The following is a 13,959-nucleotide window of genomic DNA, read 5'->3' as shown; positions in this document are numbered from 1 at the left end:
ATGAACACAGAAATAAAACTTCAAGGAAATTTTAAAAAGTAGTTTCAAAATATAGTTTAAATTTTATGTAACTTTAAAATTGTCTTTTGTCACTGAATGTATTACGAGTAAAATGCAAATTTAATATGAAGTGTAATTATAATTCATATAATTATTTTTCATCACATTTAAGATGTTTTACATCAAAAGATGACTGAGACATGTGCCACTGCGCATATTGGTGGGGTTAATATTGTGCTGCTTGAAGGAATCACACCAAATATACAGTAAGTGTATTGATTTTTATTCTTAAATTTGTTTGTTATAGTTTATAGGAAACTTAAAATTCATTGGATAAATCCCACACCTGCTGAATTTTGAAACTTATATACTTAATGTTTCAGATATTATGATTTCTGTCATTAAGAATATCACACAATGAAATGTTTTAGAAAAGTGGTTTTTGCCTTTCTAAAAGTAGTTTTACTACCTCCTTCACCCCTCTTTAAAAGGAGACTCCTGGGACATTGTAAGATTATGTATCAAGAAAAGTGATACAGTGCAAATTTTGGTTAAACATATAAGATGCAAAAGCTGGCACAATTCAAATAGTTAAATAAAACAAAATTATAGTCAAAGGATATAGACTCTCTTGGTTTTATGTTAAGCAATCATTACCCATATTCATGTTGGTTTTAAAACTTCCTTTTGTCATTTTTGCATTTAAACAGTTTTACTGTAATGCCTAGGAGACACTTTTAATAGTATAGGGTAAGCTTCTTATAGTGACTACTAGAGACCCGGTGCACGAAATTTGTGCACTCGGTGGGTGGCGGGGGGGTCCCTCAGCCCAGCCTGTGCCCTCTTGCAGTTCATGAGCCCTTGGGGGATGTCCAACTGATGGCTTAGGCCCGCTCCCTCTGGGCAGCGGGCCTAAGCAGGCAGTCAGACATCCTTAGTGTTGCCATGGAGGTGGGAGAGGCACGCGGCTACGCTTGCCAGTCGTAAGCTGGGCTTCTGGCTGAGTGGCGCTCCCCCTGTGGGGGTGCGTTGACCACCAGGTGGCAGCTCCTGCATTGAGTGTCTGTCCTCTGGTGGTCAGTGTGTGTCATAGCCACCAGTCATTCCACATTCAGTCGATTTGCATATTATCCTTTGATTATATAGGATGGTCTTTGGTTGATTACTTCCCACCCACCCACCCACCCACGATCAGACTGGGGAGGGATGTGGAGAGGATGGCCAGCCAGGGAGGGACCACGGGAGAGCTCCAGGGCATGTCTGGCCCATCTTGCTCATTCCCAATCAGCCGGACCCCAGCAGCAAGCTAACCAACCGTTTGGAGCATCTGCCCCCTGGTGGTCAGTGCACGTCATAGCTACTGGTTGACCGGTCGACTCTCTGCCCCCTGGTGGTCAGTGCATGTCATAGCAAGTGGTTGAGCAGCCTTAGCATATCATTAGCATATTATGCTTTGATTGGTTGAACGGATGACTGGACAACTGGACACTTAGCATGTTAGGCTTTTATTATATAGGATGACATTCCATATCACTTTTCTTTTGACTTTGTCCTTTTCCTTATAAGTTCTATTCTTGGATCTGTTTAGAATTATTACCTGTACACATGATATTCAGATTACTCATATATTATCAATACATTAAACCACTTACTTCGTTCATACAATTTTGGATTATAGACCTTTATTCCTAATTTCCTTTCAATGAGCAGTTTTATGTTAAAATTACAAAATGTGCTTAGGTCAGATTTTGAGAATTTGCTTTTAAGGTTATAACTAGTTATATATGTCCTACAATGGTCCTAGAAAGCCTCTATCATGTTAAATACTAACTAAATAGGGGATTTGGTTCAGCATTGTAAAAATTAAACATTAGTCATAGATTGACTAGTTACAGGTCTATTAATAACATTTTAAACATGGATAATATGATAGCTGCCTGGGGGGAATATTTCCTGAAATAGATGTGTAAGTCTTGCTGGAGAATTTGGATCTGAAACCTTGGAATGAAAGAGAATATATTTTATTTTAGCTGCCTGAATGGTTCAGTTTGTATTTTTTAACCCTTTGCACTCGCTTGCTTTTTTCTCGATTCCTTTATCTAATGCTAACCGTGTCGAGTCACACCCGACATCTGAGTGCAAAAGGTTAAATCTTTCGAAAGACCAGGAAATCCAGTAGTTGGGAGAGACAAGATCTTTCCTGATCATTCACTGTGGGAGAGGGACTCTCATGTAACAACTATTATCTTAAGAAGCACCTACTGTGGAGCCTCACAGAGATTATTTCACAATTCTGTGACCTAGGGTGGTTTTATCCCCCTTTAGGGAACAATAAATTAAGATTCAGAAAGATCAAAGTGTTTGCCTAAAATGCATCACATCATACAGTAAGAAGGAAGAGAGGCCTGAACCCGGCCTTCTGGCACCTCGCTTTGCTGCTTCTGTAGACAGTCTTCACAGACCTCGGGCTCCACATCTCCTGTTGACGAAATTTAAAGTACCATGCTCACCAACCTCTTCAGAAAGTAAAACAAATTTCTTTACATGTCCTATGTGTTTTATTTACTGTCCTATTGGACCCCTTGTCTCCATTTTCTATTAGCTTTTAAGAGAGGGGCATAAATAGTCTCTAAACTTGCAAAAGTATATTTATCAAACAGACTTTCTAAGTATTAGATAGTGTTTTTTTTTATTTTTTATTTTTTTTGCCTTTAGGAAAAAAACAACACACACACACCATAGGGAAGATCCCTTAACTTTTATATTTGAAAAATAAAAGTTATTACTCACTGCTAGATTCTAGTACTAAGTGTTCCTGGACTTAATCTTTGGCTTTTTATTTCCAATTTCAAAGAAAAGGAAACAGAACTAAAAAAGTAGTTTAAAAGGTTCTTTGAAGGAAAATTGTAAAAGTGGGAAATAAGAAAGCTTTCCAGATGATCGGTCATGTTGTAACTGATTTATGCATGAATGCTTATCTGCTTCCTTTTTGTTTCCTGCTTTCTCTTGAATCTTCATCTGTAGACTGGAGGATTTTCCTACATCTCCTACAAGCACAGCCAAACAAGAGTTTCTGTATGTCATATTATTCTTTTTCATGGGCTTTGTGATTAACATAGCACTGAATAGTTTTAAGGATAATGTTACCTGCATGGCTGTGAATGTATGTAGTTAGTTATGATTTTGTAGTTTTAACATACACCCTTTTGTAGATTAAAGATTACTGGTATTCAGCAAACATACAGGTAACAGCTACCTTTTTGCTTTGTTGTGGAAAGATTGTAGCACTGTAGGTGTGTGTTGCTTGTGCTCTTTTTAGACGTGTTACTGTCAAAATTTATATTATCATATATCCTTGTTAATGTTTGACGGGACAGTAGAAGCCAAAGTGTTTCACTTTGCAAAAGATTTTTCACTAATTGCAAAAATAATTATTAAAACTAAAATTGAAAATACCTATACATCTCAACCTTATGGTCCTGTTTTAAGATGAGGAGCGTTTATTGCTCTGTTGACAGATTTATATATGACTTTTCTATATGTGCTTCTGTATTTTGAGTGCCTTGATTTGACTCATGTATATCTGATATTTTGTAGTAGTGAGCTTATTGAGTGCTATATTTAAAAATATCACATGAGTCTTATCACTGTGACAAATTAATGTGTTACTTAGCATTGGTTATTTCTTTGGGCACGTTCTGTAAAATTTGAATATGCTGAATAAATTTAAGTTCCATGCTGGTAAGATTATCATACTTGGTGAGATTTGTTTCATTGCATATTGATAACAGGACATAGACATAATATTAATTACCAGCCCTTTATTGAGATTAATGTGATCTATATCTCTTTATCAGCCAATTAGAAGTACTAAAAAAGAACAAATTCACTAATTTTAAATTAGAGAAATTATTGTTTTCTAGAAATCACTCTTTCATATTAATGCCATCTTAATAGGTATTGAAAAAAAAAACTACTAGTAAGTCATAGTAGCTGGAGAGGATTTATTGTTTTCCTTTCATCACTGAGTGCTTTGCTAAATCTGTTTATTTTTTCAAGAATCCTTTGCTCATTTGAAAGATAGCATTTATGTTAGAAGGCATCTTTTTACTATCTGGGCCTTTCCTAATGCAGTTCATTGACAGGCACCTTTCCATTGTATGTCAAAGACTGCTTTGTCATGGTTTCTGCACATGTGACCTATTACATGCTATCTGTGTAATTCCATAGTTGCCGTGTTGAGAGCCATTCTTCTGCTGTACTTCTTTTTGCTCATTCATTTCACAAGATTCAGTGAGTGCTTATCACATTCAGGGTACTGTTCTAGTCATGGGAAAGAGAGCACAAGAGATCAAGAGAGAGAGAGAATATCTCTGCTTTATGTCTATATCAGTAAAGCGTAGCAGTTTTTAAATAAGTAGTAGTTACTTGTTGTGAATTGGACTTTTGTCATTTCTTTGTTACTTACTGAAAATAGAAAATCCAAGTTAATTTCTTCTTTCCTATTAATTTCTCTTAGTATATTTTAATATATTAGATTGTTAATGTTTAGATTTTAAGAAGTATATTGCATTTTTATCTTTTCATATTCAGTGTTTATGCTTTCTTAGTGGTTGTATATATCTTAAAATAAGTTGGAGGAGAATAGTGGAGTTCTGAATGGAGAAAAAAAAGTGAAAATGGAATTTTGTGTTGCATGTATGTAATGTGTCAGTGTTCATGCTTTTACTTACACAAGATCCCAGACATATGTCCTTCTATAAAGTCTGTATTAAAATAGAATATTTGGTGTGTCTAGCAAACACTGTAAAATAAACGTATTTTAATATTTATAGAATATTTATTTCTTCAATGTATGATTTAAACACATGAAAAAAATATTAATGTTTTTAGTTCAATGAGCAACTTAAAAGCATTTGTCTTGCTCTCAGAAATACTACTTTTCAAAATTTATCTTTACTTGGCTATATTTTAATAGCCCTCCTTTCCTGTTGCTAGAACTGTAGTGAAATGCAGTATTGCCAAGTCCCAGGCCCTCTACAGTGCCCAGAGAGGGTTGAAGACAAACAACGCTGCCGTATTCAAAGTCGGAGCTATCAGCATCAACATTCCACAGCACCCTGCCACCTTACATAGCATGATGGTTCGGAGTTCTCACCAGCTGTCGAAGCAGATCTCAGACCTCATCAGACAACCATCTACACTGTAAGTTATTCTGTCAAGCTTTGTCATTCTCTACAGTTCTTTACTGTGTGAACAGTAATGTAGAGGAAGACTGAGCATTGACCATGATAGACACTGGGACAGGTGGAAAGTAACCAAACGTGATGGTAGGTAGTACTGGATATCATATTATATGTCACAAGTGCCATTGTCAGTGTTCCATGTGGCATCAATAAAGCTTAAGAGCTCTAGAGATGTGTGGGCATAAGAGGTACTAATAAAGAGTAAACTGACAAATTCTAGGAATGTATCAATTCTCGTTTACTCTTAACTCATTGAAATTTATGACTGCATAGATTTCAAAAATTTCAGTGCCCATTTATGTCCCATTCATGGTTTTGTGCTGTCCTTTCTATAAAGTAATTGTACATGGTTCAAGGCAGTGTATGATCATGCCACACAAATGTTTTAAAAGGCGATAATTTGGACCTTGGCATGTTACCCTTTGTTCCCTGTGTCTGGAGCCCTTATTCATGGGTCTGCATTACTGGTCTCCAAAGCTATAACTAATGAATAACTAATAAAAATATGATAAGTAAAAGATAAAAATAAGTTCTTATTTTCCTATCCTATAAGGTAAAAAAAATATTAGTGTGGTTTTGTGGGGGTTTTTTTGGTGGTGTCCAAAAGCAATGATTTTTTCAGTTGTTCTATCTAGATCTTTAATTCTGATGTAATATTCATTCCTGTCTAAAGTTGCCTAAGTAGTAATAATATGAATGTTTCTCCTGTCAGTGGAATATGGAATCCAGATTGTGTTACATAAACCTTAGTTTAAAATACTCTAAGAAGCCCTAGCTGGTTTGGCTCAGTGGATAGAGCGTCGGCCTGCGGAATGAAGGGTCCCAGGTTCGATTCCAGTAAAGGGCACATGCCTGGGTTGCAGGCTTGGTCCCCTGTGGGGGGCATGCAGGAGGCAGCCAATCAATGACTTCTTCTCATCTTTGATGTTTCTATCTCTCTATTCTTCTCCCTTCCTCTCTGAAATCAATAAAAATATATTTAAAAAATAAATAAAATTCTCTAAGGAATTTTTCCTTATTAGAATATATTGCCCTGAAAGTGTAATAGTTAGAAAATCAGACTTTGTAGTCAGACTGAATGAGTTCAAATCCTGGTTTCACCACTTTCTGGCCACATTTCCTCCTTTACAAAGTGGAGCTAATAGTGTCCACTCAAAGGGCTTTGTGAGATCAATGAGTAAATGATATAAAACACACAAAGCACTGAAAACAGTACCTGACACATATAAGCACTCAATTGTTGTGGCTGTTGGTGTTATTAATAATGGTAGCAATAGTAGGCCACAGTAATAATAGTCTTATAAGCAACAGTAGAGTACACAATGCTAAAGTTATGGAATTTGGAAGCAGACAAACCTGAATCTGAAGTCCAGTTAGTTTTACATTGATGATATGAATGGCCTTGGTGTTATAGCATTCCAGTTTATATTGTGATTACTTCTTTTTGCTTGCTTCTCTGGATCATCATTTTTAATGGCTGTTTCTAGGAAATATTAATATGGTCTGGAATTAGAAATAAAACATCTGTTTATGTATATTTTTGCTACTTTTATTAAGAACTCCAATAATTTTACATAATAAAATGGTAGCCATTGTGTTTCTTAAAAATTATTATTTTTTGCTTTGTAGCTCACAGCCTGTAAAAGAAGATGTTGCAACTCCCCTACCTTCTGAAAAAACGCCAACGAGTGTTAATCAGACCCCTATTGAAACAAATGAATTTCCTCAGCTGCCGGAAGGCTTAGAAAAGAAGCCTCTGGTCCTGAAGTTCAGCACCATGTTGGACGGCATTGCCATTGGAGCTGCGCTGCTGCCCTCCCTGCGGGCTGAGTACAAGATGGGCAGGATGCGGAGCCACGGGATGACAGGTAGCGTCTGCTTCCAAATTCTGTCTCAGAGTGTAGTATTGGTTTTATAACTAGCAATTGTTTGATGAAAAGATACATTTGGTTTTATAGATATTATATGAAAATTTAAATAATTTTAATCAGAACACTTAAATTTCATTAATGATATTCCTCAGTCAAGAAACAGCTATCAATACACCTCCCTTAATAGTCAACATGTACCCGACTTTCATCTGAACTCTTTAGACTTATTGGACTATGAAGGCCAATTCTCCGTTAAACTTAAGTTGAATAAATTTCTACATCTGTCCGTTTCCTATTGCCTGAATAATGTGGTTTATGTTCAGATTGGGCGCCTTTAGCTCAAATTAGAGATGATTTGATTTCTTCCAAACAGCTACTTCTGTAAGATTTTGTGATCCTCAGATATCCTGACCAAAAATGCTTTGCTGTTATATTTTTATCCTGAAATGTATCATAAATAAGTTTAAGTTATATACACACAGTTTAAAGAATAATAAAGAACTATGAACTCATCAGTCTGTTACACACCTAAGAATTAGAAAATACCAGTACTTTGAACTCTCTTTCAAGGATTACCACTACCAGATAACATTCCCATGACTACTGTCATGAATTTGTGTCCCCAGTCTTTTACTTTTCTTACCGCACATGTATATACTCATAAATGACTTAAAGTTTATTTGCTGTTGCCTGTTTTGAACTCCATTTACGTGGAATCTTCCCATTAACATATCTTTTAACTTGGAATTTTGTTTTTGCTATACATTTTGTTTGAAGTTCATCTATTTATATATCTGTGGCTTATTCATTTTTCACTGAAATATAGTAGTAGTTCATTAAGTGATTATATCACAGTTTATTTATCCATTCTGTTATTGATGGACCTTTGGCCCATTTTACAACATTGATATTACAGTTGTTCTCATATACATGTCCTGGTGTACAGTTTCTCAAGGGTGGTTATTGGGAGTGGACAGCTAGACTGCAGTAAATGCCTCTTCACCTCATTGGGAAATACAAACCTTTTCCGAAGTGCTTGTGCCTGCCAGCATTTACTCTCCCACCAGCTGAGATGAGAGTGCCTTTTGTTCCACATTCTGTCAATACTACTAAATTTTTGCGTCTCTGGTAAATGTGGAATAGTACTTCATTGTGGTTTTAATTTATATTTCTGCAATTACTAATGAAACTGTTTTTTGATATTATTAAGAGGCCCTTATATGTTTTCTCACATGAAATTCCTGTTGATGATTCGCATTTGTTTCTTGCCCATTTTAACATTGAGTCATTTGTATTTTTCTAGATCCACAGTAATTCTTTATATATTTCGTATATTAAAATCTTTGAGATTATACGTTTAACATATATTGTCACCCAGTCATAGGGTTATCATTTCACTTTTGATCAATAGATATTTTATTGCCACTGAATTTACCAATATTTTCCTCTATCATGTGCATTTAAAAAAATTTTTTTGTTAATCCTCACCCAAGAGTATTTTTTCCATTGATTTTTAGAGAGTGCAAGTGAAGGAGGGAGGGAGGGAGGGAGGGAGGGAGGGAGGGAGGGAGGGAGGGAGGGAGGGAGGGAGGGAGGGAGGGAGGGAAGGAGAGAGAAACATCGATGAGAGCGAAATATCCATCAGCTGCCTCCTGCATGCTCTGTACTGGGGATCCAGGCTGCAACCCCCCTTCCACCATCTTCCCCCACAACATGTGTCCTGACCTGGATAGAATTGCTGACCTCTTGGTACATGGGACTATGCTCAACCAACTGAACCACACCAGCCAGGCTCTATCTTTATGTCTTAAAGAAATTCCTTTCCTCCCAGGATCATGAAAATATTCTATATTTTTTAGTAAATGTTTTAAAGGTTTACTTTTTTATATACTTCCTAATCTATATGGAAATGATTATTATTTTTCTTTAATTTGGTGTCTGGAGTAGTATGCATGACCAGTTTTCTCAGCATCGTGTATTGACTAATCTGTTTTCCCCCCCAGTGGTATATAACCCAGTTCTGTCATTTATTAAGTGATTATGTATGTGGTATCTATTTCAGAGTTCTCTGTTACGTTTCATTGCCCTATTTGCACCAATATCATATTGATAACCTGGCTTTTCCTTGTTTAGGAGTTGTCTTGGTTATTTTTGGTTTGTGCTCCTTCATACACATTTTATAATCCATTTGTCAAGTATATATATATATATTTATATACCTATATATGTAGGGAAAATAGTCTGTTTAATGCCAGTAGACTTGGTTGGTTGGAAAGGAGCACGAGGGTATATATTACACAGTACATGTGACAGTCATTAATAGAGCTTGATTTTAATAAGGCGTCTACTACTTCTTAATTCATTTTTCTTGCACCTATTTGTTATAACTCTTCTGTAATAAGGGTAATTTCTTTCCTTTTTGCCTTCTATAAAACGAAGAACATTGTAAGTGTTTTTCTAGCACCTAATACAATGTTGGGCACCTAGTAGACTTAATAAATAATTTTTGCTGGCTTAATAATACTTACTGACTGACTCTTTATAGTAACCATACATATATTGAAAAGATAGGAAATATAAGCATATTTAAATATCTTTCAATATAGGTTTTGGGATATGTATATATTTTTCTTAGGCACCATTTTTGAACAAAGTAAGGAATGAATGGGTGAGTGAGCACCTGAACGAACAAGCAATAACTTTTCTTCTTTCTTACAGGTGCACAGACCAGGTTTACATTTGAGCTGCCAAATCACAGGTTGCGTTTTACTTCAAAAGTTTCTGCCACAGATATGTCAACTATTCCTCCTTCTGCCAGTCTTAACCTGCCTCCTGTTACTATGTCTGGGAAATACATCATGGAAGAGCATGATAGTTATTCAGATCAGGTGTGGAGTATAGATGAACTGCCTTCGAAACAAGGGTACTTTTTACAGGGAAATTACCTACGTTGTGTGGCAGAAGTAAGTTTACTTTTTAATTTTCTTATTCTTTGTAATTAGAGGCCTTCAAGTTTTAGGTGTATCAAAATACGTAGTGATCTAAACTTTTAAGACAAATTATTAAACCATTTATTTCTATAGAATTCTGTTCTGAATCTGGTATGTTGTATGTGTGTGCATGTGCATGTGTGTGTATTTCCCTCTATAGGTTAACTGAAGCATGTTTTTTTATTAGTCATCTTTGAACTCATTATTTCTTACATTGGGTTTCACATCCATCTCTGCAATATTTTCAGGGTTCATTTTATTATAATGACATTGATTTATGGTTCCAACAATACAACAGTGGCATTAAAAATGAATATAGATAAAATTTCAATTTTAAAATTACCAAATTACATAATTAAATTATAATTTCCATTCATTTTCAAATGATTTATTTCTATTGGCTACTGTTACTTTTTTTTTTTTCAACTGAGGGAATGACCTATAATAGGCCAGCAAAGTATTGAGAATCTGAATATTTTTAACCCTTCTTCAAAGTATTGATTTCAAATAGCATGTAGATAATTATCCACAGAGTTTGGGATTACTTATGTGACCAAAAATGTATTTAAAACTATGTCAGTCAGTAGTGTCAGCCTAATGCTCTAATTTTGTTTTGCAGGTTGGTTCTTTTGAACATAATCTCACAACTGATCTTCTAAACCACTTGGTGTTTGTCCAGAAAGTGTTCATGAAGGAAGTTAATGAAGTAATACAAAAAGTCTCTGGTGAGCTGATATGGCACCTTATAGTATAGAGCATGTAGCAGCAGGTTTTGTTCTCATGGGCTGCATGGCCTGTGGGTCTGTGATATGAGCATTGAGCATGTCCTTTGGATATAATTGTTGAATGACTCCCTATAAATAAGGTGTGCCTTTTCTGGCTTTCCAGCCTACAGGTTCTTTTGCTTATTACTTTTCTCATGTGTAATACATAATTCATGATTTTTATAATTCACAAAGCTCCTTTGTCCTTACCTTAAGAGAGAGAGAGAGAGAAAGAACTTTTTGTATGTCTATTGACCAAACCAGTCTTACTCATTTAGGAACAAAATTTAGATCAATATTAAGATTGCCACCTTATTCTATACCCAATGGTGACTATATGCTGGCTACATGGTAAATTGTTTATAACAACCCATACATTTTTGCTATCCCTCAAGAATAGATTACAATTGAGCTTCTTAATCACAGCTTTACATTTTAATAAGAAATACATGTTTGATATTTAAAACGTTTAATTAGATTTTAATTCACAAGATGAAGTATTAAGAGGAATTACGGTAGAAAACAAGTTGACTCTGTATAATAGTTCTTGAAGCTGAATATTTTCAGAATGAATATAATCATGTCAAAATAATAGCTAGACCACATCTATAAATTTAATTCATAATGAGATAAAGAACTGTGGAGTTAATGTGACTAATATAATAGTGTTTCTTATATTTCTATAAACTAAAATGATTATGTAGTAGATTTTGTAAGAGGTGGAGCATTTGCTTTTAAATTTTAAGAAATTTTTCTTTCCGAGAGATCGAAGATGGCTGCCGGTGGGAAGGCAGGCTGCAAGATAGTGTGGGAGTGAGACAACAAAAGGAGAGTGTGTGGACGTACAGGGAGTATCTATTTGTGAGTGAGGGACAGCTATATTTCAAGGGACTGTTGGGGACTGCCGGACCGGGCTTCCCTGACCGGGCAGCCTCCACTGCTGCAGAAATCTCTCCCAGAGTGACCGACTCTGCCACAGAGACTGCGCCATCTTGAAGGGGAGAGTGGCTATGATCGGAAGCCTAGCCTTACCTTCAACCGGGATGAGTCGGATACCTGCCTGGACCCTACAACCACAACACCTAGAGACCAGCTGCGAATCCACGAACACGGGGTCTCAAGCAGCATGAATACATGGACTCGGATGAGCACCTGTTCACAGAAAGGTCATATTTCGCCCAGAGAAAGTCAACACAGGAGAGAGAGCGCTGCATAACCAGACACCCAGAGAGGAGAGATCATGGGGAGACAAAGAAACAGCCCGCATACAAAAGAAAAGGAGGCATCACCAGAAAAGGAAGTAAACGAAATGGAGGCAAGCAATATCTCAGAGAAAGAATTCAGATAAATGGTCATAAGGTTGCTGAAAAAGTTGGAAGACAAATTCAACAATATGTGTAAGAACCGAGAGGAAATGAAGAGAACCAAGAAGAAATGAAAAATGATATCATTGCAATAAAGAACTCAATAGAAAGCATCAACAGAAGTGGAGGACTGCATCAGTGAGCTTGAAGACAAGGTAGGAAAAAATACCCAAGCAGAGCAGCAACTAGAAAAAACACTTAAAAAACAGGAGGAGAGCCTAAGGGAACTTTGGGACAACACGAAACAAAACAACATCCACATAATAGGGGTGCCAGAAGGAGAGGAAACTGAGCAAGGAATAGAAAACCTGTTTGAAGAAATAATGACAGAAAACTTCCCGGATATATGGAAGAAAAAACTCACACAAGTCCAAGAAGCTCACAGAGACCCAAACAAAATGAACCCCAAAAGACCGACGCCAAGGCACATTATAATTAAATTAGCAAACATAAATGACAAAGTAAGAATCTTAAAAGCAGCCAGAGAGAGACAGAAAGTTACCTACAAAGGATCCCCCATCAGACTAGCGAATGATTTCTCAACAGAAACACATCAGGCCAGAAGGGAATGGAATGAAATATACAAAATCGTGCAAAGGAAGGTTCTGAATCCAAGAATACTGTACCCAGCAAGGCTATCAATCAAAATTGAAGGTGAAATCAGGAACTTCACCGACAATGTTTTAATTTAGTCCTTATAAAATGTCCTTAAGAAGTATCTATGGGTTATCTGTTAAAAGAAGAAATAGGAAGCGAAGGGTCTGCTGTTAAAAGAAGAAATAGGAAGCGAAGAAGGAACAGAGACATAAAGAATAAAAGTGGGGACAAAAAAGTACCTATCAATAATAACTTTAAATGTAAATGGATTAAATGCCCCAATCAAAAGACAGGGTAGCTGAGTGGATAAGAAAACATGACCCATATATCTACTATCTACAGGAAACCCACCTTAGAACAAAGGACTCACACAGACTAATGGTGAAGGGATGAAAAAAGAGTTTACAGGCGAATGGAAATGAAAAGAAAGCTGGGGTAGCAATACTTATATCTAACAAATTAGATCTCAAAGTGTAGGACATAGCAAGAGATAAGGAAGGCCACTTCATAATACTAAAGGGAGTAATCCAACAAGAAGATATAACTCTGGTAAACATATATGCACCCAATATAGGAGCACCCAAATACATATAAAAACTTCTGGAGGAAATCAAGGGAGAGATTGACAGTAATACAGTCATAGTAGTGAACTTGATTACCCCACTAACACCACTGGTCAAATCCTCTAAACAAAAAAATCAGCAAAGAAACATCAATCCTAAATGACTCACTAGATCAGATGGAATTAATTGACATCTTCTGAATATTCCACTCCAAAGCCACAGAATAAACATTCTTCTCAAGTGCCATTAGTCATTTTCAAAGATAGACCATATATTGGGACACAGGCAAAGTCTCTTCAAATTCAAGAAGATAGAAATCATATCAAGCATCTTCTCAGATCACAATGGCATAAAACTAGAAATCAACTACAATAAAAAAAATTAAAAAAAATCAAACACCTGGAGGCTAAATAGCATGCTATTAAACAATGACTGGATTAACAGAGAGATCAAAGAAGAAATAAAAGCATCATGGCAACAAATGACAATGAAAACACAACAATGCAAAATTAATGGGACACAGACAAAGCAGTCCTGAGAGAGAAGTTCATAGCTTTACAGGCC

The 13,959-nt window shown here is 36.1% G+C and overlaps 1 protein-coding gene across 1 annotated transcript in view; it reads left to right on the top strand.

Moving 5' to 3' along the window:
* BLTP1 (bridge-like lipid transfer protein family member 1) overlaps positions 1-13,959 on the top strand; it is a 179,832-nt gene that overhangs the window by 106,018 nt on the left and 59,855 nt on the right. The window contains exons 49-54 of the mRNA XM_054717761.1: positions 173-266; positions 3,025-3,075; positions 4,999-5,205; positions 6,876-7,114; positions 9,836-10,080; positions 10,727-10,832. Coding sequence (XP_054573736.1) covers positions 173-266; positions 3,025-3,075; positions 4,999-5,205; positions 6,876-7,114; positions 9,836-10,080; positions 10,727-10,832 — 942 coding nt within the window. The remainder of the gene's footprint in view (positions 1-172; positions 267-3,024; positions 3,076-4,998; positions 5,206-6,875; positions 7,115-9,835; positions 10,081-10,726; positions 10,833-13,959) is intronic.

This window comes from Eptesicus fuscus, chromosome 6 (assembly GCF_027574615.1).
Source record: "Eptesicus fuscus isolate TK198812 chromosome 6, DD_ASM_mEF_20220401, whole genome shotgun sequence".
Classification (NCBI taxonomy): Eukaryota; Metazoa; Chordata; class Mammalia; order Chiroptera; family Vespertilionidae; genus Eptesicus; species Eptesicus fuscus.
This window is presented reverse-complemented; position numbering and strand designations above follow the sequence as displayed.